The sequence below is a fragment of the Oryzias melastigma genome, linkage group LG19, assembly GCF_002922805.2.
Source record: "Oryzias melastigma strain HK-1 linkage group LG19, ASM292280v2, whole genome shotgun sequence".
Taxonomy (NCBI): domain Eukaryota; kingdom Metazoa; phylum Chordata; class Actinopteri; order Beloniformes; family Adrianichthyidae; genus Oryzias; species Oryzias melastigma.
In genome coordinates, this window is record NC_050530.1 from 8,729,464 (window position 1) to 8,754,131 (window position 24,668).

General features: G+C 36.8%; 3 protein-coding genes across 5 annotated transcripts in view; 2 read left to right on the forward strand and 1 right to left on the reverse strand.

Annotated features, from left to right (window-relative positions):
• The first annotated feature begins 2,787 nt into the window (after positions 1-2,787).
• On the forward strand, positions 2,788-8,185 carry zgc:123217 (uncharacterized protein LOC641414 homolog). The gene is made up of 5 exons (XM_036217201.1): positions 2,788-2,884; positions 2,973-3,141; positions 4,764-5,032; positions 7,122-7,270; positions 7,367-8,185. Exons 1-5 carry the CDS (start codon positions 2,788-2,790, stop codon positions 7,682-7,684), a joined length of 1,002 nt encoding a protein of 333 aa, XP_036073094.1. The 3' UTR covers positions 7,685-8,185.
• Positions 8,186-10,787: 2,602 nt separating this feature from the next.
• Positions 10,788-24,668, reverse strand: part of aldoab (aldolase a, fructose-bisphosphate, b) — a 40,357-nt gene continuing 26,476 nt past the window's right edge. The window contains exons 3-9 of one of the 2 annotated variants that reach the window (XM_024284720.2): positions 14,430-14,561; positions 13,402-13,521; positions 12,696-12,962; positions 12,463-12,623; positions 11,544-11,802; positions 11,279-11,478; positions 10,788-11,209 (exon numbers count right to left, since the gene is read on the reverse strand). In XM_024284720.2, the coding sequence (XP_024140488.1) occupies positions 11,117-11,209; positions 11,279-11,478; positions 11,544-11,802; positions 12,463-12,623; positions 12,696-12,962; positions 13,402-13,513 (1,092 nt within the window). In that variant the 5' untranslated portion in view covers positions 13,514-13,521; positions 14,430-14,561 and the 3' untranslated portion in view covers positions 10,788-11,116. The remainder of the gene's footprint in view (positions 11,210-11,278; positions 11,479-11,543; positions 11,803-12,462; positions 12,624-12,695; positions 12,963-13,401; positions 13,522-14,429; positions 14,562-24,668) is intronic. The other variant, XM_024284721.2, reaches the window with a different exon arrangement.
• The window catches only part of LOC112154082 (integrin alpha-M), a 14,531-nt gene continuing 9,793 nt past the window's right edge, over positions 19,931-24,668 (forward strand). For both annotated transcript variants that reach the window (XM_024284706.2, XM_024284707.2), the window contains exons 1-9: positions 19,931-20,080; positions 21,180-21,279; positions 21,389-21,486; positions 21,683-21,753; positions 21,839-21,953; positions 22,053-22,177; positions 22,326-22,474; positions 23,449-23,599; positions 23,733-23,883. In XM_024284706.2, coding sequence (XP_024140474.1) covers positions 20,044-20,080; positions 21,180-21,279; positions 21,389-21,486; positions 21,683-21,753; positions 21,839-21,953; positions 22,053-22,177; positions 22,326-22,474; positions 23,449-23,599; positions 23,733-23,883 — 997 coding nt within the window. In that variant the 5' untranslated portion in view covers positions 19,931-20,043. The remainder of the gene's footprint in view (positions 20,081-21,179; positions 21,280-21,388; positions 21,487-21,682; positions 21,754-21,838; positions 21,954-22,052; positions 22,178-22,325; positions 22,475-23,448; positions 23,600-23,732; positions 23,884-24,668) is intronic.

The window sequence follows — 24,668 nt, forward strand, 5'->3', positions numbered from 1 at the left end:
TTGTTTGTTTTCTTTTTCAGTGATTCGGAACAGCTGAGAGGGAGGACGGCTGGAGCCGATCAGCTGATTGGAGCGCTGTCACCTTTTGCCGTTTGACATGAAGGAGGCGGAGCTGATAAAAGGAGACAAGACGGCCGCACTAACTCAGAGAGAGAGAGACGAATAAACCAGTATTAATCTATAAATCGGGCTTTCGGCTGTTTAATGTTTCGTCCTGGTTGTCTTAGAGGGTGGTTCTTGTTGCGACTGGTCCCGCTGTGTGCAGCTGTCAGGATTAGGTTCGTAACACCGCCCAAAATCTTCTTTCAAATTAAATTAAATTCCTGTTATGCACGATGTACAAAGGAATAAAATGCTGAGCTGATGGATGACTGTTAAACAGGATTCTCCAGGAAAATGGGCGGAGTCACAGCCAACCTTCACAGAGACCAATACAAGAAAAATAAGAACAAAATAAAACTGCAACAAAGATTTTATTTTTTATTAAAAAAAGTCTTAGAAAACTTTTTTCTGTAATAAATCTTGTAGCCTATAGCGAACCTTTATTATTAAGAAAATTCTGTTCATTTTAGGGTAGAAAATTCATGGAAAAAGGTGATATTTAAATATAACAATTTTCTCTGTGCTGCACTTTCAGCTTTGAGACATTTTCTAATATATTTTTTTTATTTAATTTTCACATTTTTGAGTAAAATCAACACAGAATTGTTGTTAACCAACTATTGTTCAAAACCTTAAACTTAATCTAACTTTAATTTTATTTAATTTGTCTCCCTCTCCTAGCTTAAATTTATTCCCATTAAAATACCTTTTCTATTTTATTTTTAAGCAAATAAAGTAGTTGCCAAAGTTAATGAAAGTGTCAAGTGTGAAATCTAGTGTGTTTTTTTTAAACTGAAGGAATGTGTTGAAAGTGATTCTGTCTCATTTTCCTATCAAAGATCAGTTTCTGCATCTTTGTTCAACTTTAACGGCAACCTTTTGGCTCATTACTGACCCCCTCAGGTGGAGATTGGAGTTTAAGCTCCAGCACTTTAGCTGGTTTTAATTATTTAAATCCCATTTATGTCCAATATATATATATGCATAATCAGAGAGTGTATACATTGATCCTTGTATATTTTCAGATTAAAAGTCATTTTATTTAAAGCATGTTTGTGCGACAGGGGTTGTAAGGAAGGTTTTTTGGCTTGAAAAACACTCTGGAAGTGGTAGAAATTCAACTTTATTACCAATAACTGCTCAAATCTTCTGTTTGCATCAGCATATGTGCAAATTAATTTTTAGATTATTGAAAGATGAATTGTTGTATGACTATTATACCTATTGTGCACCCTATTGAAGTGTTCTCAGGTATGTTACATGAGTACTCAAGCAAACAAAGCACATTAAAAACAAATGATCTCAAGCTGTGAAGTCACATATTTAAAGAGAGCACAAGAACAAACGAAGGCTTTTACGCAATGAGACAGCATTAAAAGATAACACAATAAGGACTTTCCAGTTATGCTTTTGTCGGCAGTTTGCCAGCAAAAACCAACGACAAGACGGTATGGAGAAAAACAGGTTCATGATGGGAGGGTTTACTTTATCAGCCGTTTTCATCATAAATACATTTGCTTAAAGGAAAAAGGAAGATTCAGACACTGCTACTGTGACTGAGACGTCTGTGAGTCAACAGTATGGCAGCATGGGCTATATGGATCCTGTTACTATGGACAGAATTCACTTTGAAAGGTGAGTTTGATGAATTTCCTAATATTATGTCTCAAAAATAATATGTTTTTCTCTTATTATAACCTTAAAAGTCTGCCAGTTCTTGAAACAATCTAGATATAATCTTGAAATGAGGTAAATATTTATATATATATTTACCTCAAAAAGATCTTGAAAGATTAAAATAATCATTTTTTGTTAGAAGAAAAAAAGTTTTAAATCTTATATAGATGCTAACAGTAAAAACGATCCTATTTGAAGCACCAAAACAGTTCAACTACCAAAGAAGACTGCTATGAAGTTGTCAAATTCATATGTAAATTACGAGTCTTAAAATTTGTGTTATTAGTGGCACAACACATTTAAAAAATATATAAAATATAAGATGATTTTTACATTTAAGTGAACAAATCTACCATTGGAAATAGTAGAATTTGTATTTTTCTTAAAATGAGATGTGATGTTCGACTAAATTTAATCTTGAAACTAGCTATAAAAGCTCCAAATGAGGTAATTTGCTCTGTTAATTAAAAATATAAACTAGAACAAGTTTGTCTTATAAAAAATAGTTACATTTACATGGATGCTAATACTTTTTCCTCAAAAATATCATATTTTAATCACTACAACTGTCCAATTATGCTTATTTTTAATCATATAAGACAAGAATTTCACATTTTAAGACAAATTTACGCATAAATTATGATTCAAGAAACACATTTTTTTAGAGATGTTCCTTATTGTGTTTTTAGATTAAGTGACTCAACAAGAAATTCAAGATTTATTCTCTAAAAACAAGTTGTTGTATCTTACTGAGGATTTTCTAGAGAGATAGTTTTGTCTTAAGATGATTTAACTAGAAAGTAGACAAAAAACATTTTAGGATTGTGTTTTTTTACAGAGTATGATCAAATAACTCAAAAACATATGCATCATTTATTACAACTCATTACATCTTCCTAAAGAGCTATGAGTACTTTTGTACTATAGAAGGTATTATAAGATATTTAACTAGTCAAAGGTACTTTAGTTAAATTTTGACTTTCAAAAATGTACCTTAAGCATGTTAATATGGGGGATTTACACTTAAAAAATGTAGAAATAAACTATACTGTTATAACTAAAGTGCAAATTGTTGTTTTTATCTGCACAGGTGTTGCAGCTCAGGGTAAGTTTGTTGGGAAATCCCAAACTCTCTGAAAATTTGTTAAAGAAATGAACCCAACCACCAAAACCCAACCGTTTTGCCCCGTCAGACTGTGGAGTGGCACCTCTAAACACGAAGATAGTGGGTGGTGGGAACGCCCAGGCGGGGTCGTGGCCCTGGCAGGTGAGCCTACACATCAACGATCTCGGGAGCCACATCTGTGGAGGGACGCTCATCAGTGACCAGTGGGTGCTCACCGCCGCCCACTGCATCGTCACGTAAGACCGCTTAATTCCAACCTTCTTATTTAAACTCAACAAACGCAGCCATTCTCCCAGTTTTCCTTCAACAAAACTTTATTAAATTAGTGTCAGAATTTTGCGACTCTGAGTACCTAAGTGTTGCTAAAACAGCTAAATGAAGGAAAATGATCTTTTAATGGTGAGTTTTTTGTAAGTCAAATTTATCCTAATTATTTGTACATTTCTAACAATGTCAAGCTGTCAGTGTTCTTTTTAAATGGTTCACATTCAGTTCTAGCACACCTGAAGGAGGAAACTCCAGACAGCAGAAAACACACCTCTAATTATGACAAAAGACAAGAACTGAACAGGTACAGGTTAAACGAAATACAATGGCATTCTGTCATCTAAAGACTTGATAAACCTGATTATTTTTTTAACCTTTACCTCATTCTTCTGTGTCACTTTAAGTATTACAAGCTTGTCTGGTGCGTTCAAAACAAAACTAAAAGCTGCTAAAATCAGTTATCAAGAAGAACAAGACACTTTTGAATTGGATAAAACAAAAAACTCTGCTATAATAGCATTGAAATATATATTTTTTTGTATTTTCAAGTAATGTAAATCCAATTCTGAGTAAAATAAAAACAGTTTTGTAGAAAAGGTTTAGGTTCTAAAGTCTGTTGCAGTGTAAGCACCTTTTTTTTTGTTTAAATATACATATATATTTGTATTTTGAAATTTTCGAAATGACGTAAGGTAAAATAATTCCCATTTTTTGCAATATAGATCTAACTATACATGTAAGTCTTTCTTATAATACATAGTTGTAAGCAATGGGGTTTCAGGATTTTCCTGTAAAGCATTTACAAAAAGTTTTTATCAGTCATAAGCTAAATAAATACCATAGGTAATTAGTTTTCTAACCTTCTTCCTAATGAGGTTTGAAAGACAACAAACAAATAACTTAAGCATTAATCATACTCAGATATTCTCTAAACTATGTAGCTTTATGGATGCTTTGTCCTACTTTTTTTGCTGACTAGAATGTAACGCAAATTATTTGATACTTGCAAAGAATTAAAACCTTGTTTTTAGACATTAAAGATATTTCACCAGGTTTTAAGTTGTTTAAACTTTACACTTTTCCAAGATTTTCTCTAAATCAGCTAAATAAATATTTTTTGTCTCATTAATACCGAGGATCCAAAAGGAAGGACCATATTTTAAAAAATGAGTCATTATCCTTCTGCTTGATTTAAGACAAAAAAGTAAAATTTACTGTAATTTTGAAAACAAATAAAATATAAAATATTATTTTCTTTTATTTAGTTCAGCAGCATTATTTTGGAAGCAAAACATTTGATTTATGTTCTAAAAATGAATGCAGGTTTTAGATTTTGTGAAGATTCATTAAGAGTGGCCAACTTGTTTTTAAGATTGTATTTTCATTTTGTTCACATGACTCATTTCCACTAATTAGACTCATTCATTGTCAATTAAGTACCCAAAAAACTCAAAAATACATTCAATTTGCTTAAAAGGCAGGGGCTTTTCAACAGAAAATCTCACAAGAACTTCATAAAAATGCATGTAAAGTTCTTTGAAGTTGATTGAAACCATATTAATAACCCCAATTTCCTTTTTTAAAACAACAGAAAAGTTCTGTCCAGATGGACCCTCTACTTTGGGAAGGAGACTCAGGCTGCGTCCAGTTCTAATGAGGTTTCCCGCAGCATCACCAAGATCATCGTTCATCCAAACTACAACAACACACTGTTCAACAACGACATCGCCCTGATGAAGCTCAGCAACACTGTTCCCTTCAATAACTACATCAGACCCGTCTGCCTGGCGAGCAGCTCCAGTCTGTTCTACACCTCCACGTCCTGCTGGATCACCGGATGGGGCAAGCTGAACAAAAACGGCGAGTTAGCACATTTTTGTGCGACACCATTTTTGTTCCACTAAAACAGCAGCAGCTCTTGTTTCAGTGTCAGGATTTGACACACAAACACCTTGAAAACTGAACTTACTTTCTGACATTTGTTTCATACAAATCAAAGCCATTTTAGTTCTTTTTTTTTATAATTGACATTTAAAAATTTAGAATTGAACAAGGACTTTTCCACATTTTTATTCATTTTTTTTGGTCATTTCAAAGCTTTTTGCATAAAAAAGTATGTTTTTCATCCTTAATTTTTGTATTTTTTGCGCTAATATTTTAAAATATTTTTTTAACTACAAACAGGCTGCACAGTAAAGTCATTTTTTCATAAAAAATATAAGATTATCTGCACAAAAAAGTTGAAAAACAACAGTAGCTGCATTTCCATTAAATATGAAATTGCACAAATTGAATTTGCGATCATTTAATGCGATCACATCATTATTTAAAAAACTCGCATTTATCGTAAAAATGTTTTTTCGTAGAGGAGGTGGTTTTTGAGGTGAGTCAAAATTGACACATTTTGCAAAACTGCACTGGAAATTTGTTTTAGTTAAATGAGTGACATGACCAACAATCGGCATTGCACAGTGGTCGCCACAAGAGGCCCCCCACACAGCTCATCAAAAGTTGAGCGTGTCATGTGGATTTGTTGGATCCTCCATAAAATCATCGATTATGATTTTCCAAAATCACTTCATCCGTAGCTGCTCACACAGAACTTGCCGCTCCGTGGCCTGAATAAGACGCTGACGTCTCCTTTGATAGATAGATGAGCGCCAGCGTCGTGACAGAAATTACAATGTATCTTCTGTAAAACAAAATAATGTTCACATCCACATCGTGTTTTCAAATGACCAATCGCATGACTTGGTGTGTGTTTATTTGCATAATTATGATTTAAGGAAAACAGTGTAATTGCAAAATTGTTTTTTTCGACATTTCTAGAATTTCGATAAAGTTTTGGGCACATGTGTAATGGAAACGCAGCTATTGTGTCTGTTTTGTTCCTCCTACTTACTTTATCCACAAACATTACAGAGGAAACTGTTGGGGAAGTATTAGTTGTTTTTACTTTTTTTGGGGGGATGATACAGAAATGAGTTACAGACGGTGTTTTTTGACCATTGGAATCTGCCTGTTCTGAGGTTTGCCTTGATGTTGATCCATATGAAGCTTCAGAGACAGGTAGCGACCATCAACAAAACTCACAAAACACCCCTGGACAAACAATATTACATTCTCAGTAACTCATAATAAATAATGCCCCAAAAAGATTACAAGTACTTATTATTGTTAAATCAAACGCCGCAGAAATTCCTGATATTTTTACTCTTTTTATTATTACTACTTTTTTTAGAGTGAACCAGAATTTTTGAGTAATGAAAGTTGAAGTGTCATCTGCTAGCTTCAAGAGAACAATTGTTGTAGTCTTTAAAAAATTATCTCGAAAAGCAGAAAAAAAAATGTGAAAAATTGAGAAAAATCTTTTTAAATAAATTATTTTAAAAATATAAAAAAATATCTAGAAAACAAAAAAACACTGAAAAAATAATCTTGAATAAACAGAAAATATTTTATAAAAAACATATATTTAAAAAAGCAAAATTACACTGAAAATCATAAAAAACACATCTGGAATAAAGTGACTGCAGCCTCAATGTGAGCGTCCAGGTCACACACTGACTTCGCTGCTTTGTATCCAATGTTGTCGTCAAGATTGACTCACAAACAAACAAAAACACTCCATACTGGTCAGTATAACTAATACTTTCTCTAGCTTAATGCTCTGTAACTGTGGATAAAGTAAGTCGGAAAAATAAAACAGACTAACAATATTGTGACGAGCAAATAAACAAATGATGTTGATGAACATATTGTGGCTTTTTAACTTTTAACTACGAGTTTAAATCATTTTCATGAGCAGATGAGGTTAGTGTTTGGAGTTCTTTGCATTTGTAGTTTCCTAAAAAATGGCATTAAAACCCCAACAAATGTATATATATATATATATATATATATATATATATATATATATACATTTTTTTGAAATCAATATATCCCACAGATTCGTTGCCCAGTTCTCAACCCCTGCAGGAGGTTCAGGTTCCTGTGGTTGGAAACAAGCAGTGCAGCTGCGATTATGTCAACGTATCCGGCGTGGATATCACAACAAATATGATTTGTGCAGGCCAAGAGAACAAAGGAGCCTGTCAGGTAAATGTGTAAACTCAGTCCTATAGAAGCTTTTGTGATACATGCAAAATAATTGGAAAAAAGTTAAATGTTTTGTTCCATTTGCAATCCTCTTAGGGGGACTCTGGAGGACCGCTGCAGTGCAAACAAGGCTCATCCTGGATCCAGGCTGGAATTACAAGTTTCGGAATACCGTGCGCACTGCAGGGTTATCCCGAAGTCTACGCACGAGTGTCTGAGTTTCAGGCTTGGATCACAGCCCAAGTTGAAGGAGCAGCAGTCAACTTTGTGTCTTATAGTGCAACTGGCACTGACCAGGACGCCAGCTTTGTGTGCAGGAATATAACCAGCAGCTCGGAAAATTCTGTCAAGCTGTCGGTTAACTTAACATTTTCCATCTTAGCTGCCATATTTCTTCCCTGCTTTGCATTGTAGTCAATCAGTTTATTGTTTTTTGGTAATTTTTAGATGTATTTTCTTTGTTTATTTTGTCTTTCTAAATTTGAAATCTGTGTTATTATTTTTCTTCTTTATTCGTGTGAAGTTTACAATATTGTTTCTAAAAGGATTTCAACTGGCATAAATGTGATTTTTTGATTTGATAAGTTGGTGAGGTCAGTCATTTTTTTAAAGTAGTTCTGATCAGTTTAAAAAAAACCCAGAAGTTTCTGTATTTTTATTTTCATAGTTGAATGCAACAGAAGGAGAGTGTTAAATGAAAGATGGGAGACAGAAGTATAAGATTCAGGTAATCGGGAGCAGATAAGGCGGAATTTCTGGAAAGCCGGCCCTTGAGACCTGGAATTGGACACCCCTGGGTTAAGTTTTCAAACAAAAAGAGGTTGCTCGAGGTTTATCATTGTAGTTACCACATGTATAACACAGTCCACAGACACAATTATCCATACAAACTCAAGTATCACAAACATACCCGTTGTCTCCAGAAACCTTCACACACATGCAAGTTGACACAAATTCACTACAGGTATAGATCAACTCACATGAACATACATTTATGCTTCCATACGTACTCACGCCCAGCATGTATCCTTTCTGCACGCATACAAAAATCGTGTCTGTGCAAAGGTAATCAGGTACAGGTGCTTATTTGTTTGCGTTTTACTGTAGACGATAATGTTATGGAATATAGAAGGTAAAATAAAGGAGGGGGACCTGAAGAACCACTGGCAGTGGCAGCCAGGACCCCCTGACACTCATGCAGAAAGGCAGATAAAGGGTGTTGCCCACTGGAAAAGGCCATCACCAGGTATCCAAACCAGAGTTTGAAGGATCACTGCAGGCAAAGTGTGTGGTGACACAGGAGCACAGGGCAAACCCCGGCCAGCCAGACAACAGTTGTACCCCCAAATGAGAACCAGACTGGGTGACCCTTTCTTTCAAGTTATTCAAGTTATAAACTGGCTAATCGGATGCCTCCATGAAATAGGTGGTCTGACATCAGATGTTCAAAATGATTCTCCCACTTTCAAGTGGTAGACACGTGGTCTTTCAATGAGCTCTCTCCTGATTGATGAGAGTGGTTGCCATAGAAACGATGGACTAACACTGACTCCAACATGGTGGCATCCATATCGCAAAAAAATTGTGACTGAATTGACTTAATTATGCTGGAACTGGAAGTAACCATTTTCTATGGGTGAGATCTCAGTCACTCTGTCCAATTCTCATACAGTCATGGTTCCCTTCCAAGACCCTACCTACATAAGAGCCTCCCCAGCCCTATACGAGCACCACAACACCCCAGACACTACATCTTAGTCCAGGCAACCTCCCCCCTTGTTCCATGGCAGATAGCCAGGGCAAATCCCTCCCACCCAGGAGGAGAGTACCAGTCTGAGAAGATCAGTGAACCAACCAGACTCCCTGGTGTGGGGAAAGATAAGGATGCTTAGAACTTGAAGGTGACGACCATCACCACAAAGACATGAACATCTCCAGGCTCAAAGATTTTCCAGAGAGGGTTGCCAGCCCCAGGAAGCCGATGCCCAAAGGACACAACATGTCACAACAAGATACAACATTAGGAAAACATGTTTTAGTGACTTGATTTTTTTTATCAATCCACTTTCCAAGTTAGATGTATCTCTTTCAGGTTCACAGGACTGCCAGAGCCTAACCTGGCTACTGTTGGGCGAAGCGTACACCTTGGACAGGTTGGCAGTCTGTCGCAGGATCACTCCCTCATACAATTACAGTCAAGCCTAAGGAAAATTTAGAGTACTCATTCATTCATTCATTCATTTTTTTAAACCTGTTTTGTCCCTTTTGGGGTCTTGGGGCCACTCTTGGGTGAAGGCAGGATACACCCTGGAAAGGTCATCAGCCTGTTGCAGGGCCACAATCATACACTCACCTAGGGACAATTTAGAGTACCAGTCAACTTATAAAGTATTGTTTTTGGATGGTGGGAGGACACCTACAATCACACAAGGAGAACATACAAACCCCACATAGAAAGGCCCAAACTGACTTGACTCAGGGCCTTCTAGCTGTGAGGCGAAGGCCCAAACCACTGAACTAGAATGTTTTTCTTAAATAAGAATTCTTAGTAAGACCATTCTTCATACCCCATTGGCAGAATTTTATATTTATTTAAAAAAAGCCTGCCAATAGGGAAAGAATTTTTGACTAAACAGAGAAGAGGAAAACTCCTCTTTATGTATGCATGTGTCACTTCTGAATTTGCTTTTATGTATCTCTTTTAAACAACAAGAAAACATTGTTCAAAAGAACTAATCTTAGCTTTATTGACAACAATAGACCTTATGATGCGTGTGCAGGCCTCTCACAGCTGCACCCTCTTAAAATAGCAAGTGACCACACCCACATTCAACCATGATTGGTCCAAGACTTATAAGTCACACCATCATTTTATTGTTATTATTATTATTTTGAGGTGTAAAAATACTTCTTTCTTTAATTTATTAAAAAATAAAGTTATGAAAATATATTTAATTGCATAGATATTAAGAAACCTAATAGTGTATCTTTGCATGTGCTATAAAGGTAGGCTTTTTTTTATTTTTTTTTTTAAAGATGGCTTCAAAATAAGTTAGTTTCTTGGTTATTTAATGTTTATTACAGTCAAGTTTCCTTTTTTAACATTTCTAAAAGCCATACAGAGCACTTGTTTAACAGACTTTGACCACATGTGGCTGTGTCTATTTTTAAACGCATTCTCCTCCCATTTTCAGAAGGTCACTGAGTGGAACGCATTCAACGAAAGATTTGCTGTGACTAAAATGGAGGTCAGCATTTGCTGCTTTTCATAGTTGCTCTAAGACCTTTGTTGAAACTGAAACTTAAGACCTACATAGCATGTTCAAAAATATCAAGGTATACTAACTCTGAAATGAAATAAAAATACAAATTTAAAGTGAAATTAAGTCGTAGTCAACAATAACGTGATATTGAAGGTGAAGGGGACAGTTTAAATATATATGCTTTTTTTTATTAAAAATTTTGGACTCAGTTTCGTAACCATGTGAGATACAAATGGTTATATGAAGACAGAAACATAACTGGGTAAAGACTTTATTCCGTGGTAACAGCATACACTACATGCTGCACAAAGGTGGAAACAGACCAAGGAAAGTAGAAAGAGCTGTGTAAAAACAGTGGAAATTTTCACCTGTAAAAAAGGCGCTTAAAAATAAAAGGTAAGGGAATGAAGTCAGAACTTTTTTAGCAACCGCTAGAAGAAAGGTTTTTCTCATTTCATATTTCTTGGTTACTAAAGTTACTTGTGTTGTAGTGATAGTGGAAAGACAGCTTTAAAAGCTTTGTCTTTGAGGACGTGGGCTGTTCTGTTGCAGAGGCGGTGGGTAGAAAGTGGGACGTCAGTGCTTAGTAAGCATGGTTAGCTACAAACAATGAATCTCCACCAGCGGCGCTGGCTCCAGAGGAAACATATTTGCCCACGCAGGCTTGGCTGTTAGCCTGTAAGCGAAGAGAAGAACGTGTTACTGAAAGCCATTTAAAAAAGTTGTTGTAAAAAGGGAAACATACCAGAGCTCTCTTGATGAACTCTTCCTGGCACGCCTTTCCATTCTCCTTCTTGCCCCCCCAGGCTTTCAGGGCAGAGGCCTGCAGGGCACGGCCATACGAGAAGGTCAGAGCCCAGGGTCTATGCAGGGGGCACTGGTTCATGGAGTTCAGGTTGACGGAGGCTTCTTCCTCGCTCTGGCCTCCAGACAGGAAGGTAATTCCTTCAAAGCAAAAAAACACACATTAGTGTCACTGACATTAGGGTGTTTTTACACATCTGGCTTACCGGGGACTGCAGGGGGCACGGTGCGGCGCAGGGCGGTGACAGTGGCCATTGCGATCTCCTGGCTGCTGTACTTGTGTGAGCAGGAGTGTCCAGCAGTCACCATGTTGGGTTTGAGGAGAGTCCCCTCCAGGTAGACGTGGTGGTCAGACAGGGCCTTGTAGACGGCAGCCAAGACTTTCTCGGTGATGTACTGACAGCGCTTCAGGTCGTGGTCGCCATCAGGGAGGATCTCAGGCTCCACGATGGGGACGATGCCATGCTGTCAAAGAGACAGAGCGGTCTTAGCGATCCAGTTTGGCTTGTATAGAGCATAATGGATTGTTTTTGATCTTTCTTGAACTGTTTTTGACACCTTTTTATGTCTTAAGAGCATCTTAAGCAACAATTCTTCTGAGTGGTCCGGTCTGATATTTTGAGCTTTTCCATTGCAAAATGGACCCATTAAATGGTACCAAACCGTACCATTGGGGGCCCCGGAGTCGGAGTCCCTGTACCCATCCGTTGATTGGCAGAAAGGGCCAACATTTATTCACATTTATAAGCATTCTAGTTTTTAGTGGTTTCCTGTGTACTCTTTTGGTCATGAGTCTACTTAAAATGTTTGCAAACAGCCAGGCCTGGTCTGCGGTGGAACTGCAAATGTTCCTTTCCATCCTTAGTGGCTGGACGCTGAGCAAGCAGCACGATGTTAAAACAAACCACTCAGTGGAAGCGAGGCTTCAGATTTAGATATAACTACAATATTCCATATATATTTTGTACTTGTTTTTTGGGGGTGAATTCACATTTTTGCATTCAAAAGTAACATAAATCACTTGACGAAGATGAATAACAATCTAAAGAACCCTACTACAACCTAAATCTCTTATATATCAATAGCTTTCAGGAATTCAAGACATATGACAGGATCTCAGCTCACCATCTGGCAGATGCTGGCATAGCGAGCCAAGACATTGGCGTTCTCAATGATCGCCAGATGTGAGGGAGTGGTGGGAGTGATCTTCAGAACACAACGCCACTTAGCAAAGTCAGCACCATCCTTCTTGTACTGGGCGCAGCGCTCATACAGCCCATCAAGACCTGTTAAGGTGCAGATAGTCATTTAAATTGGGTGTACATGGTTAGTAACAGATTGTCATAAAAGTTTCTCACCCTGGGTGGTTGTCTCGCCATTTGTTCCAGCCAAGGGAACAACACCTTTGTCCACCTTGATGCCCACCACCATGCCTCTCTCCTTGAGGTACTGTGTGAAGGGCTTGCCATCGTCCGTCTTCTGGTACATGGTCTCATGGAAGAGGATGACGCCACCGATGCAGGGGGTGATGCGGTCGTCGGCGGTGAAGAGCAGCTGGCGGTACAGCCTCCTGTTCTCCTCGGTGTTCTCAGCATTGATGCTCTGGAAGCGCTTAGCCACACTGCCTGCAGATTGGGAAACAAAAAGTAGAATGGAAAATCACACATTTCAACAAACCAAACACAGACTCCATATGTTCCTAGTAAATCCTCGTTCTTGTCTACAAAGGCATATTCTGATCTTATTTGTAAGCTGAAAGGCCCAAAAGTGACATGAATTTGTGTCTGTGGGTTTTTTTTTGCAACTATCTTAGATAGGCTCCTCCCATTTCTCAGTGCACTGTAAACAGGATGCAGACGTGTAACAAAGCAGGCGATGCTTAACTACCAAGTGGTGTATATTAGTGAATGGGTTTCACTAGGAGGTGGATCCAGACTTGAAATTGGCAGAAATGGTGTGGAGTTTCTGAGATGATCAAAATCCTTCTGATTTTACTCTAGTTCTAGGATTTAACAACTTGCCCTTCTGACAAGCTGAATTTAGGAAAAGATGTTTTTCATTTACCGGTGGACTCATCAGCAGCAAGGATTCCCTTGCCGGGGGCGACGATCCTCTGAGCAATGTCACTGAGCTCCTTCTTCTGCTCAGGAGTGAGGAAGGGGTATGAGTGAGGCATCCTGACTTCTGAAAAAATAGGAGATTACAGACAAAAAACACGTGGAGTTGAGTTTTTACACAACAGGGAAACGTTTCGCTTAGCAGCAAAGTTTCAGTATTTGACATCGAGGTTGTGGTTCTGCTTGTGTGCGTATGGGAATCTATCAGATGAAAGGAGGACAGACGGCTTATCTGTCTAGAGGAAGTGGTGAAAGAGAAGGTTTTTCTGCATGGCTTCCTGTCTGCTGAAAGATCAGGCCAGCTGGTGCTCAACCTACGACTTTAGGCACTTCAGCTACTGAAATTCGTGCACGACTCCCCCCCAGCACAGTGTGGTGGGATTCAGAACAGTGTCAGAGGTGGTGTTTATCTTCCTCTGCTGCACCCTTCTTGTATGTGAGAATTTATGCGAAGCACGTGGATGACCCGATGTACGATCCAACCTCTTATCTTTGACCTTTCACGTCCCCACTCTCCCACTGCCTGTCCCTGCACTATCAATAGACCGGACTAAATTTACACCATGTGCAATAGGGGGCTACACAAGGCGTGACAAGTGAAAAATTCCCCACTGTTCAGCGACGATGCTACTATACTTGCTATTATAAAAGTGCAATGAATGGAAGACGGTGAGTCTCCACTAAAGATTCTAGCGACGGAAATTGAGTAGAATCAGTAAAAGCTTAGAATTTTATAAAAAGAGACAAAGAATGTTCATGCAAGTCACTTTATACTTTTTATTCTAGCTGTGAGGTACATGCATAACCACATTTGATGAGTCAAAACCCCAATGCTAATCGAATTGGTCACCACAAATTGCAAAAAAAAAAGTTCCACCCACATAGCCTAACATTTTTGCACACAAAAATAATTAAAAAACAATCTGTTGTGGTTTTTATTTAAGTATTTCTCAGTTAAACAGAATACTCTTTTACCTTAGAGATCGAGAGGAGAGCTGACGGAGGAGAAGGAGGGAGAAGATCTGGCCTTCGTCTACGACGCCCTTTCAGTCTGCTGGCCGTTGTATTTATCCCCCCATTGTGACCCTTCACCTTTCAGCCGGCCAGCTATAAAAAGAACGGGACGCAACCAGAGATGGCTTGTGACATTCAGCGAGGCTGGGGCCGGAGTAACGTGTTAGTGAGCAACCAGGGAAAGGGCAAAGAGTGTGTCAGTGAATGGCACATAATGGAGGAACAGTTATGGAAGGATGCTGGAGGAAGAGATGGCAACAGAAAGATGCAAACTGATTAATTATATTAAATCCATTAAGCTAGCTGTTCTTATGTGCTTGAGACATTTTGATGATGTAAAAACATCCAAAGAACTCACAAACACTTCAATCTGCAGACAGAGCATCAAGCTAAATGGAGGTCAAAGACGAGGTTGCATGCACACACACACACATGCACACACACTGATACGGAGCATGTGACAGCATTGCAAACCTGCCCTTAGAAATCCAAGCCAGACATGGCAACACACAGCTCTGATCCTTGACTTTTTCCTGACCTTTTCTGATAGTCTTCACTTGGCAACGCTTCATAGGCACACGGTGAAGGGGTGCACTTTAGTGCTGTTTCATTTTCTTTCCCACAGCAGAACAGTCACTTCAGAAGAAACAAAGGCGACAAGGCCTGAGGTTTTTTTAATACAGCAAGTAGGGTTTATCAGTGTTGAACAGGAGTAGGTTAGTAGACTCGCTTCCTCTTTAGTAGTTCTGATGAGTCAGATAGTAGAGAAAGACTGTCGCCAGAGTAACACACTTAAGTTTATTCCACAATGTTACAGAATTATAAATATGTCTTATTGAGCTTTACCCTTGTTGGATGAGAAAATCAATCTTTCATTATTTAACATGCTGTTTAGAGGAAAATTATTTAAATGTATAAACTTAAGCTCATTTATCAGATTACCTATATTTGAAGGAAAATTTAAATTATCTCAATAAAACTATGAAGAATGCAAGTTTGTTTATGCTAAACTGAGCTAAAGCTGTCACAGTGTGTAAAATAGGTCAGGAAATTGTTTTCTACCAAATGAGTGATTTGCATTTGGGCTTCACTTAAAAAAAAAAAAGGAAAACATGTGTCATGCGGTTCAACAAACTTTAAAAAAAGCACGTTTTCTGGTTGCTAAATAAAAGTTTTTGGATTTACCATCATTTAAAAAGTAAATAAAGAACAGGTATTATTCTACTAATATGTCTTCTAAATAAAACACTTTAGTTCTAAAGCCCTTTTTCTCTAGAGTTGATATAAAGCACTTTCAAAAATCCCCAAACCCCTTCCCACCTATCAGTCCAATGTAGCAGAATAATGGCTTAACTTTGTTAAAAATATGTAATTCTACTGTAACCGTCAGCACCAGTTAAATTGTTGAAAATCTGCAATTTTTTAAGTAAAGGACAAGATTAAAAATTGAGAAATCTTTGTTTAATTGTACATTTAGGAGACACTGAGGTGCCTAAAAAAATCATACTGAGAGTTTCCATTGTTTGACTGAAATATATAAATAAAAACCAACTTTATGTAATAATCTTGTAATATTATATAGGTGGCTTCTCTTGTTTTTTCCAGTTGGAATATTTTCTAGGCTGTATTGGTAATTAAACAGACTACAGCTTTGTGATAAAGGTCACGTCTTCAGTCAAACTGAAGACTCTGAAAACGGGATCAAAAACTCAATTTGACACTATTGATTGTATATAGAGAACTGGACTGAGCGAATGAGATGTCATTCATAGAAAATGACTCACGTCTGGTAAATCACTTCATTTATCTGCTAGATGTTGGAACCAGAAGTCCTCCGTAAGCCGCAATTGGTCTGTGTCAGTCTTAACCTACATTTCTATAGCAACCACTTTCTCCAATAATTAGTGAGCATGTTAGAAGGCCACGCCCCTTCCACTGAAAGCAGGCTCAGGAGAATCTGTCAATCAAACACTTCGAACTTCGTAAAGTAGAATGGCAGAATTTTAAATCGTTACTAGTGTTGCTAAATGAAGTATCGCGATATTTCACTGAATCGATACTTTCTTACGCCCCTACTTTTATTGAGGCATCTAATTGGTCGGTTCATAACTTAAATAATTTGTTAAAATATTACAGAAAAAAATAGAATTACCATGACGAAATAGAAGTTATTTCTTAATAGAAATCCATGGGATTTTGGTTTCTTGGAGCCAACATATTTGGAATGTTAGGTGGGGAAGGGTCACTCATTCCAGTTCTCTATATATAGTCAATGGTTAATGCTCAGCATTAAGGGGTTGGATTAAGAGTAAACTACCAAATGGTTTCTTGGTGCAGCTATGTCTGCAGCTCACTGCTCCCCCAGGGGATGGATCAAATGCCTAGAACAGATTTCACCCAAGGCATGCTATAGGATTTTAACTCTAGCTTAGATTTTTGCTTCAAATTCTCCTCTAAAGTTAAAGACACACCTGTCTTGGCAACATGTGTTCAAGCATGATAAGTCTATGGCCGAATCTGAATTTTTCCCCTACCGCCTCTAAACAGAGACATATGGAAAAAGTGTGTGAAGCGACACAAAAGACTGAAAATAAAGAACAGATTCATCAAGTCTTTGAGTAGCAGTTGGACCACAGTGAGTTTCATTGTATCTCTATCTCAGAGGTCTGCAACCTGCGGTTCCAGAGCCACAAGTGGCTCTTTTATCTCTCCATGGTATCTCTCTGGCTGAAGAAAGATAAAATAACAGAAATTAAAAAAAAAAAAATTGAGTTTGGCTACTATTTTAGCAACATGCTAACGTTTTTTGTCCACTGGAGGTTTTAGGCTAATTTGGAGTTTAGCTAATGTTTTAGAAAAAATTCGGATATTTTTTTTAGCTAATTTGTTATCTACTGAAGTTTTTTTTTTGATAATTTAAAATTTAGCTTCCATTTTAGCAACATGCTAACATTTTTGACTAATTTAGTTTACTGGTGAATTTGAGGCTATTTTGGAGTTCAGATAGTAATTAAACAACAAGCTAGTTTTTTTTGCTAATTTGGTGTTTGGCTAATATTTTAGCAATATAGGCTAACATTTTTGGCTAATTTGTTATCTACTGGAGTTTTAATGCTAATTTAGAGTTTAGCTTTTCTTTTAGCAACATGCTAACATTTTTGGTAGATTTAATTTACTGAGGAATTTTATACTAATTTGGAGTTCAGCTAATAATTAAGTTACAGGCTAGCTTTTTCGTTACTTTGGCCTCTACTAAAGGTAAAAGGTAAAGATACGGCTCCATCTAGGTTATGATCAGTTGAAAATGAGACCAAATGGCTCTTTTACTGTTAAAGGTTGCTGACCCCTGCTCTATACCATGTTTAGTTTGATCTGCACTAGTTGCAGTTCATGTCGTATCAAAATAATAGAATATGTGTTATGGGGTGTACAGTTCATCCAGTACATTTGTGGTTTAGGAGTAAAGTTTAGTCTTCCTCATTCAGGTGTGCTGCAACTACGTTTTTGAGAAATGACGGAGATGTTGGGATTTAGAATGAGTTTCAATTCCTCCAGTGTGAGAAGCGGTTCAGTAAAGCGGTCAAAGTTTAAACTGTACTGGGACAGTTCCATTTGTCACTTACTAGATTTTCTTGTTTTGTTTCAAATAACCAACCAGCTTAATTTTTGTAAAAAATATAAATACAACTATTTTATTTTTTTGTTGTTTTAAGTGTTTTGGATAAATGTCGAAACAACTGTTCTGGTTGAGTTCAATGCATGTGATTTATCAAATTTTTTATGTAGTAAAAATTTGAGGTTTTAAATGAGTAAACTTTGTTTAAAAAATCAAGGAAAGAGTTCTAGCATTTTTAACACCTTTATAAATCAGTCAGTTTAGCAAGTCAGGTAACAGCGCTTTGGTTTTGAGTGGGTGTCAATTGCACCCGCAACCTTTCAGTAAAGCAGAAGTGCTCCAACACCTTAGTTCACTTCCTGTCTGCTACTATAGGAATACAAACTATTGTACAAGTTCACTCCAAAGACTTCTAATTTCCCATGTTTTTGGAAAAGATCGACTAATTTTCTAACATCTCTAACATAGCTTTTCAGCTGTTAACACGATTCCTGCAGATTGTGAAGGAGAAAAGCAGCCGCTGCTAGAATCTGCTAGAGTTTTTATCTTCTATGTTTTAATCTTGTTAAAAATTAAAAAGTAAATACAGTAAATATCAAAGAACAAACACTGGACCATCTGTGGTAAAAGGTTAACAAAATACAAATTTAATTGTCTATTTAAAGAATTCCCAAAGTTTATTTAGAAAAAATTCAAATAGATGCACAAATTTTTTTTTAATTTTCTTTAATTTAGCTGTAGTTTAGCCTTTGTTATGTTAAAATAAAACTAGGGGAACTGAAATTTAGTGAATACTTATATTTTATTTTTTTACCTAGTCTGTACAAATTATGAAAACTGGGCAGTTTTATTTCCATAATGTTTGGTAACAGTATTTTGTTTTAATAAAAATAAATGTTTTTGCTAGTTTACGGGTGAAACGCAGACATGATGCTGAGGCCGGCTCTAGGTTGACGTCGTGAAATGGGCGGCACCCACAAGGAGCGAAAGGCGGAGCCTCAGAGATCTTACTTCTGGGTATGAAAGAGTTCACAAAAATAAATTATATTTCATATAAGTTACTCTGTAAGACAGTAAAATCATGATATAGGCCAGGAATCTGCAGCCTTTAACTCTGAGGAGCCATTTGGGTTGATTTCTTACACATTGGAGTGGGTATTTAAAATATATTATACACAAACATGGAATTTATTCTTAAGTTTGTCTATGAATCCAGTTGTCTCCAGTTTATTCCCATCACTGAAATGTCGAGCTAATTACATTGATATGCACAGCATCTACTACTTCATAATTCTAGATTTTCAAGAGGCCCAATTCAAGTTCAATGGAAACCCCTGATGTCCTCACGCTTTACCGAAGCCCATGACTCACTGATTCGAGCCGTTAAGCTTCAGTGTTTTTTTCTTATGTAGACGTGCTGATGTTTTTTTCTCTCAAAGTTAAACAATGTGATGTGCAAAATCAACCACATCCTTCCCATTTAGGAAGACTGAAGTAACTGACGCCTCCAGAAATTGAAAACAATTTCTCAATGCCGTCAAAATGTGGATTGCTTTCTTTGAGGATATTAAAACTTTTATGTAATCGAATAAAAATCCAAATCATAAACAAACATGAGAACACACAAAGGCTACGGTGGAATTGAAGCATTCTTCCTATTGTAAAACATTGTGACTCTTATGTTCAAATGTTAATATATTTTTACATATATACCCTAACTTTTATATATTTTTTATTATGGTAAAAAGAAAAGAAGTACAAATACAATATGAAAGATGTCAGAATTGTGACTCCACCTTCAGGTTAGTTTCTCTCTGTGCCCGCCTTTTGTCATGTGCAGTTCTCTCATGATTTTTGCATTTTGCTTTCAGCCTCGCTTCCTCGACACCGTCAGCAGTAGAAGCAGCTGCTTCCTCAGGATTTATCACGCTCCTTGCTACTTTCAATGGAAGTTGCATAATGGACTGGATAATTATTGTAACACTGTTCTGCTCAGGTAGGAGAGGCTTTAAATTGGTCACAAGCTATCACTTTAGCCATTTTTTAACACAATTATGAATTGTTTTTATTTTAATTTTGACTAAATTACATGAAGTAATATCCTGTGTTGTCAATTCTCATCATATTGTCTTTTTGTTTATAAAAAAATTGATGTGATTCATTGTAATGTGTCTCTGAGGATATGAAGCTACTCCTGAAGTTTGAAAGCAACAATGTTTGCAAGTCATTTATTTTGGAAAAAATAACTATTACCAAAGCTAGTTTAATTATTTCTACAACAAAATTTTATGTTTTGTTTTTTTACTTTTCCTGTCCAACAGCTGAGCCAACAGATGTGGGCTGAGAGCTTCTTGTGTTGGGCAGATTTTACTGTCACAACAGGAGTTTATCGAGTATAAACCCCTGTTGTATTTAATGTAAAGCTCTATTTATATAATGTTTTTTGGGGTTTTTTTGTGAAAATTTATTGAAGTAATTTACATAGGGGTAAGTACAAAAATGTGTTCACAAGAAAACCAATTCTTTTTTCTCTAACAAAAAAAACAAAGCAAAAAAATATATATATAGAGAGAGGTTTAAAATCAGAAAAAAAAAGTTGAGAATGCCAGTTAAATAACCACCAATCTCCGCAGACTTCCTGTGATCCGGAAGGGGAAGCAATGATTAGCAAAAGAGAGAAAGATTGGGAGACAAGAAGGACGTTTTCTGATCAAACAAACTAGAATTTCATCACAAACAACAACAACAAAAAGGTGCAGGGCAACAAAGGAGGGCTCAAATCTGAAAAACTAAAGCCACAAAAAACAATTTCAATAAAAAGCGAATTTAAGAAGAAATTCAAGGAAAAACACGGGAAAAGAAACAAAATTGAAATTCAACCTTAATTTTTCTCAAAACATAAAAAAAGCAACAATATGTGTTCTGCTTCATGTTTCTGGAGTAACAATTTAAAAACTGCCTTTTAGTGCCATCTAGTGGTTAAAACATAACCTTGCATCGAAAAGTTTACTCTGCAAAATACAAAGTTTTACATTTTAAAATGTACTTTCTGTAACTCTATTTGGTTAAAATTATTATTTTTTTTTGTTTCGCAGCAGTAAAAGTCAGTGTTTGTTCTGTGGATCCTGCGGCTTGGAAGTCTCTGAGTAATGACGCTGAAGGTTTCGGCTACCAGGTGATACAAAGACCAACCGGGTGAGTCAAAACCTCTCATTTAGGGTGAACAAACCATGTACTGCCCATCCTTTACATTAAATTTGAACGCGCCAATCCCTCTCATGCTTGTTTGGTTCTGTCTCCATAGCTTGCTTGTTAGCGCTCCCTTTGAACAAGTTTCATCAACTGAAAGAGGTCAGATGTTTGACTGTTCACCCGAGGGTTGCAAAGCTAAGTCACTTTTGGGTAAGAAATACTCCATTTGTAACATTAAACATTTAAAGGAATTTTCCTCAGAATAAAAACTGAATACGTGCAATATAACAAAATAATGCTCTTTTTTTAAAATTATTTTTTAAACTTTTGGATGTAACAAAAAAAATCAATTTCAATCAATTAAAAGCTTTTTTGACTGAAAGTTTTACTATTGACTATTTCCCAGTGCCAGAAAATGCTGTAAACCTGTCCCTTGGTTTAAATATGATAACTAATCCTGAAGATCAGAATACCATGGTGAGTTTTTGAAGACGTGCGTTAAAAAAAATCGTATCTTCTGTTGCTTAAAGAACTTGACAGTGCATTCAAACGTGCATTTCAGATTTGTGGTCCTAGTGTTGCTATGGAATGCAAACTTGTAACCTTGTACAAAGGTCTTTGCGTTGAAGTAGATAAAAATAACAAATTTCAACGACAGATGCCCGACAAACTGGAAGGTAAGTGACAAAGTTATATAAAATTCTTCGGAATCATCAGCAAAAAACGGAAACTCACTAAGCTTTTTTTTTTTTTGTATTTGTTTTTTTTTTAAACAGATTGTGGTGAAAGTGACATCGCATTTCTTCTGGATGGCTCAGGCAGTGTACTCCCGGAAAATTTTGTAGTTGTGAAGGATTTTGTGAAAAAAATGATTGTTTCTCTCAAGCAAAAAGGTACAAAGGTAAGAGAGAAATTCAGAAAAAAGGAGAATTACAATATTTTATAAAAGTTCCACTATTGTTGTTTCTGATTCAAAATGTTGCTTCATGAAACAGAGAAAGACAAAAGGGATTTTATTTGACGTCTTTTCTCTGTTTCTTCTTTTCCAGTTTGCCATTGCTAAGTTTTCTGATACTGACAAATTTAAACTGGAATATGACTTCAACACATTTCCCCCTTTTGGCTGGGAAGAGAAAATTGATGAAATACCATATGTGATGGGACAAACATATACAGGTGCAGCCATCAAATCTCTTATGTAAGTACTTTTTTGAAAGGTATGAGAAACATGACGTCTTTTATTTCAGATAAAATTGGTAAAACTGATTGATGTCACTAAACTGCTTAGTGGTTGACTTTTAACTTTAATTTCGACCCAGCAGATGCTGGCATTGTTTGGCGATTTTACTTTTTAAATTAACTTTTTTTTTTTTATTTAGTCACACAGTGATGCAAATGAGTATTTGAACAGCCTGTCATTTTGAAAGTGGAGGCTAAACTTAACACAGGGCTGGACATGTGCTGGTTTAAGTAGATGAATCTTCAGTGCCATGCATGATTTCAAACCATGACGTCCTAGTGTATTACCAACAGTAACCATAGAAACGGTGGTCCCAGCTTTCTGGTCATTGACCAGCTTCTCCTGTGTAGTTCTAGGCTGAGTCTTCACCTTTCTTAAGATAATTGAGACCTTAAGAGGTGAGATCTTGCATGGAGCTGTGGTGTGAGGGGGACAGTCTTTTTAGCTTTTTCTATTTTCTAATAATTGCTCCAACAGGGGATGTTTTTCCACAAAGCTGCTTGGCAATTGCCCCGTAGCCCTGTCCAGCCTTGTGGAGGTCCATCATTTTATCTCTGGTGTCTTTAGATAGCTGTTTGGTCTTGGCTATGAGAGTAGTTTGAGTTTTACTGATTGTATGGGGTGGACAGGTGTCTTTATGTAGCTAACCTCTTCAAACAGGTGCTTATAAATTAGGATGTAAAGTGGAGTGGAGGTGGACGAATTAAAAAAAGGACTGATAAGTCTTCTAGGGTCAGAATCCTAGCTGATAGATGGGCGTTACATTATTAGAAAAAAAATCATACGATATTATTTCCAGATTTTTTTTTAATTATTTCTCTCTTATGCACCAGTGAAAATGTCAGACCCCTCCATGATTTCTAAGTAGGAAATCACAGAGTAATAGATAACAGTAATAGATTTTGACAATTAACATGAAATGCTCTCTACAGGACCGATTTGTTCACCCCTTCCGGAGGTTCCAGGAAAGATGCAAAAAAGATTTTGATAGTCATCACAGATGGAAAGTCTTCTGACCCTGAAGACTTAAAAAAAGCCTTAAAGGAAGCTGAAAAAAAAAACATTACTAGATTTGCCATTGGGGTAAGATACTTTATGTGTCACCTTAGTTTAAGAAAATCACTTTTTTTGATGATTTTTAAATTGTTTTCAGTATAATTGCTTTTGCTTAAGGTAAAACATGAATAAATATATTTTCTTATATGTCTCCTTGTAGGTGGGTTCACACTTTAAGGACAAAGCAGCACAGGAAGAACTTAACAACATCGCATCCCCCCCTCCAGAAAATCACATGTTTCGGGTTGACGGCTTTGATGCTCTTGAGAAGATGCGAAATAACTTGGAATTCAAAATATTCTCTATTGAAGGTACTATTCTGATCCTGCCAAAACTGATTTTACATTCCACTCCAACTAGTGGTCCCTTTGGTCTCTTGTGGATGATTATGCAATTTTTAGCCAAATTTAAAAAAAAAACTGTCATTTTTGTCAGACATGGATGTTAGCCTAGCTAATTCCTTTGTTTACACTTTCTCCTGCTAGCTAAAAGCCCCTTACAAGCCTACATGTCCCCCTAGATCTGCACCTGGATTAAGGTCACTTTTTTTTTGTAAAAGTAATTTAATCAGAACTGTTTCATGAGTCATCTTTAGAGTCCCATTGTTTTTATCTCTTTTCAAAGCGTTCCCAGTGGTCTTTTAACTAGGATTTAGCTATTTTTTTTTTAGCAAAAATACAAAAAATCTGTATCTTGGACACAGTGGGGCGGGCCGTGCATTTCACACCTAGGCCTTCAGTAGTGCTCCATCTGAATCAACCCAACCCTCATTAACTATTTTATGGCAATAAAACTTCAACTGCAGGTACAACTGCCACACACACACCAAAAGCATAAAAAATAACCTGATAAAATTTCAATATTATGTAGGGAGATAGCAAAATTTTACTCACCAAAAATCCAGATTATTTAAACACAAAATCCATCCTTTCTATCCTCAAGAAGATTTCAATCACTCTGTCGTGCAGAATCCATGCGTTTCGCAGATGGAAAGTGTTCCGTGGCTGTGATAAGCTGGAAAATGTTCTGGTATTCCTGAAGCCTCTTGTGGTCGAGGAGGGAGACAAACATCAGTTTTTGTGATCTTGAAATCTGA

Coding starts and splice junctions, on each gene's coding strand:
- zgc:123217 (XM_036217201.1), top strand. CDS start 2,788: ATGGGGGATTTACACTTAAAAAATGTAGAAATAAACTATACTGTTATA. Junction 2,885..2,972: donor CACAGGTGTTGCAGCTCAGG/GTAAGTTTGTTG, acceptor TTGCCCCGTCAG/ACTGTGGAGTGGCACCTCTA. Junction 5,033..7,121: donor GGGCAAGCTGAACAAAAACG/GCGAGTTAGCAC, acceptor TATATCCCACAG/ATTCGTTGCCCAGTTCTCAA.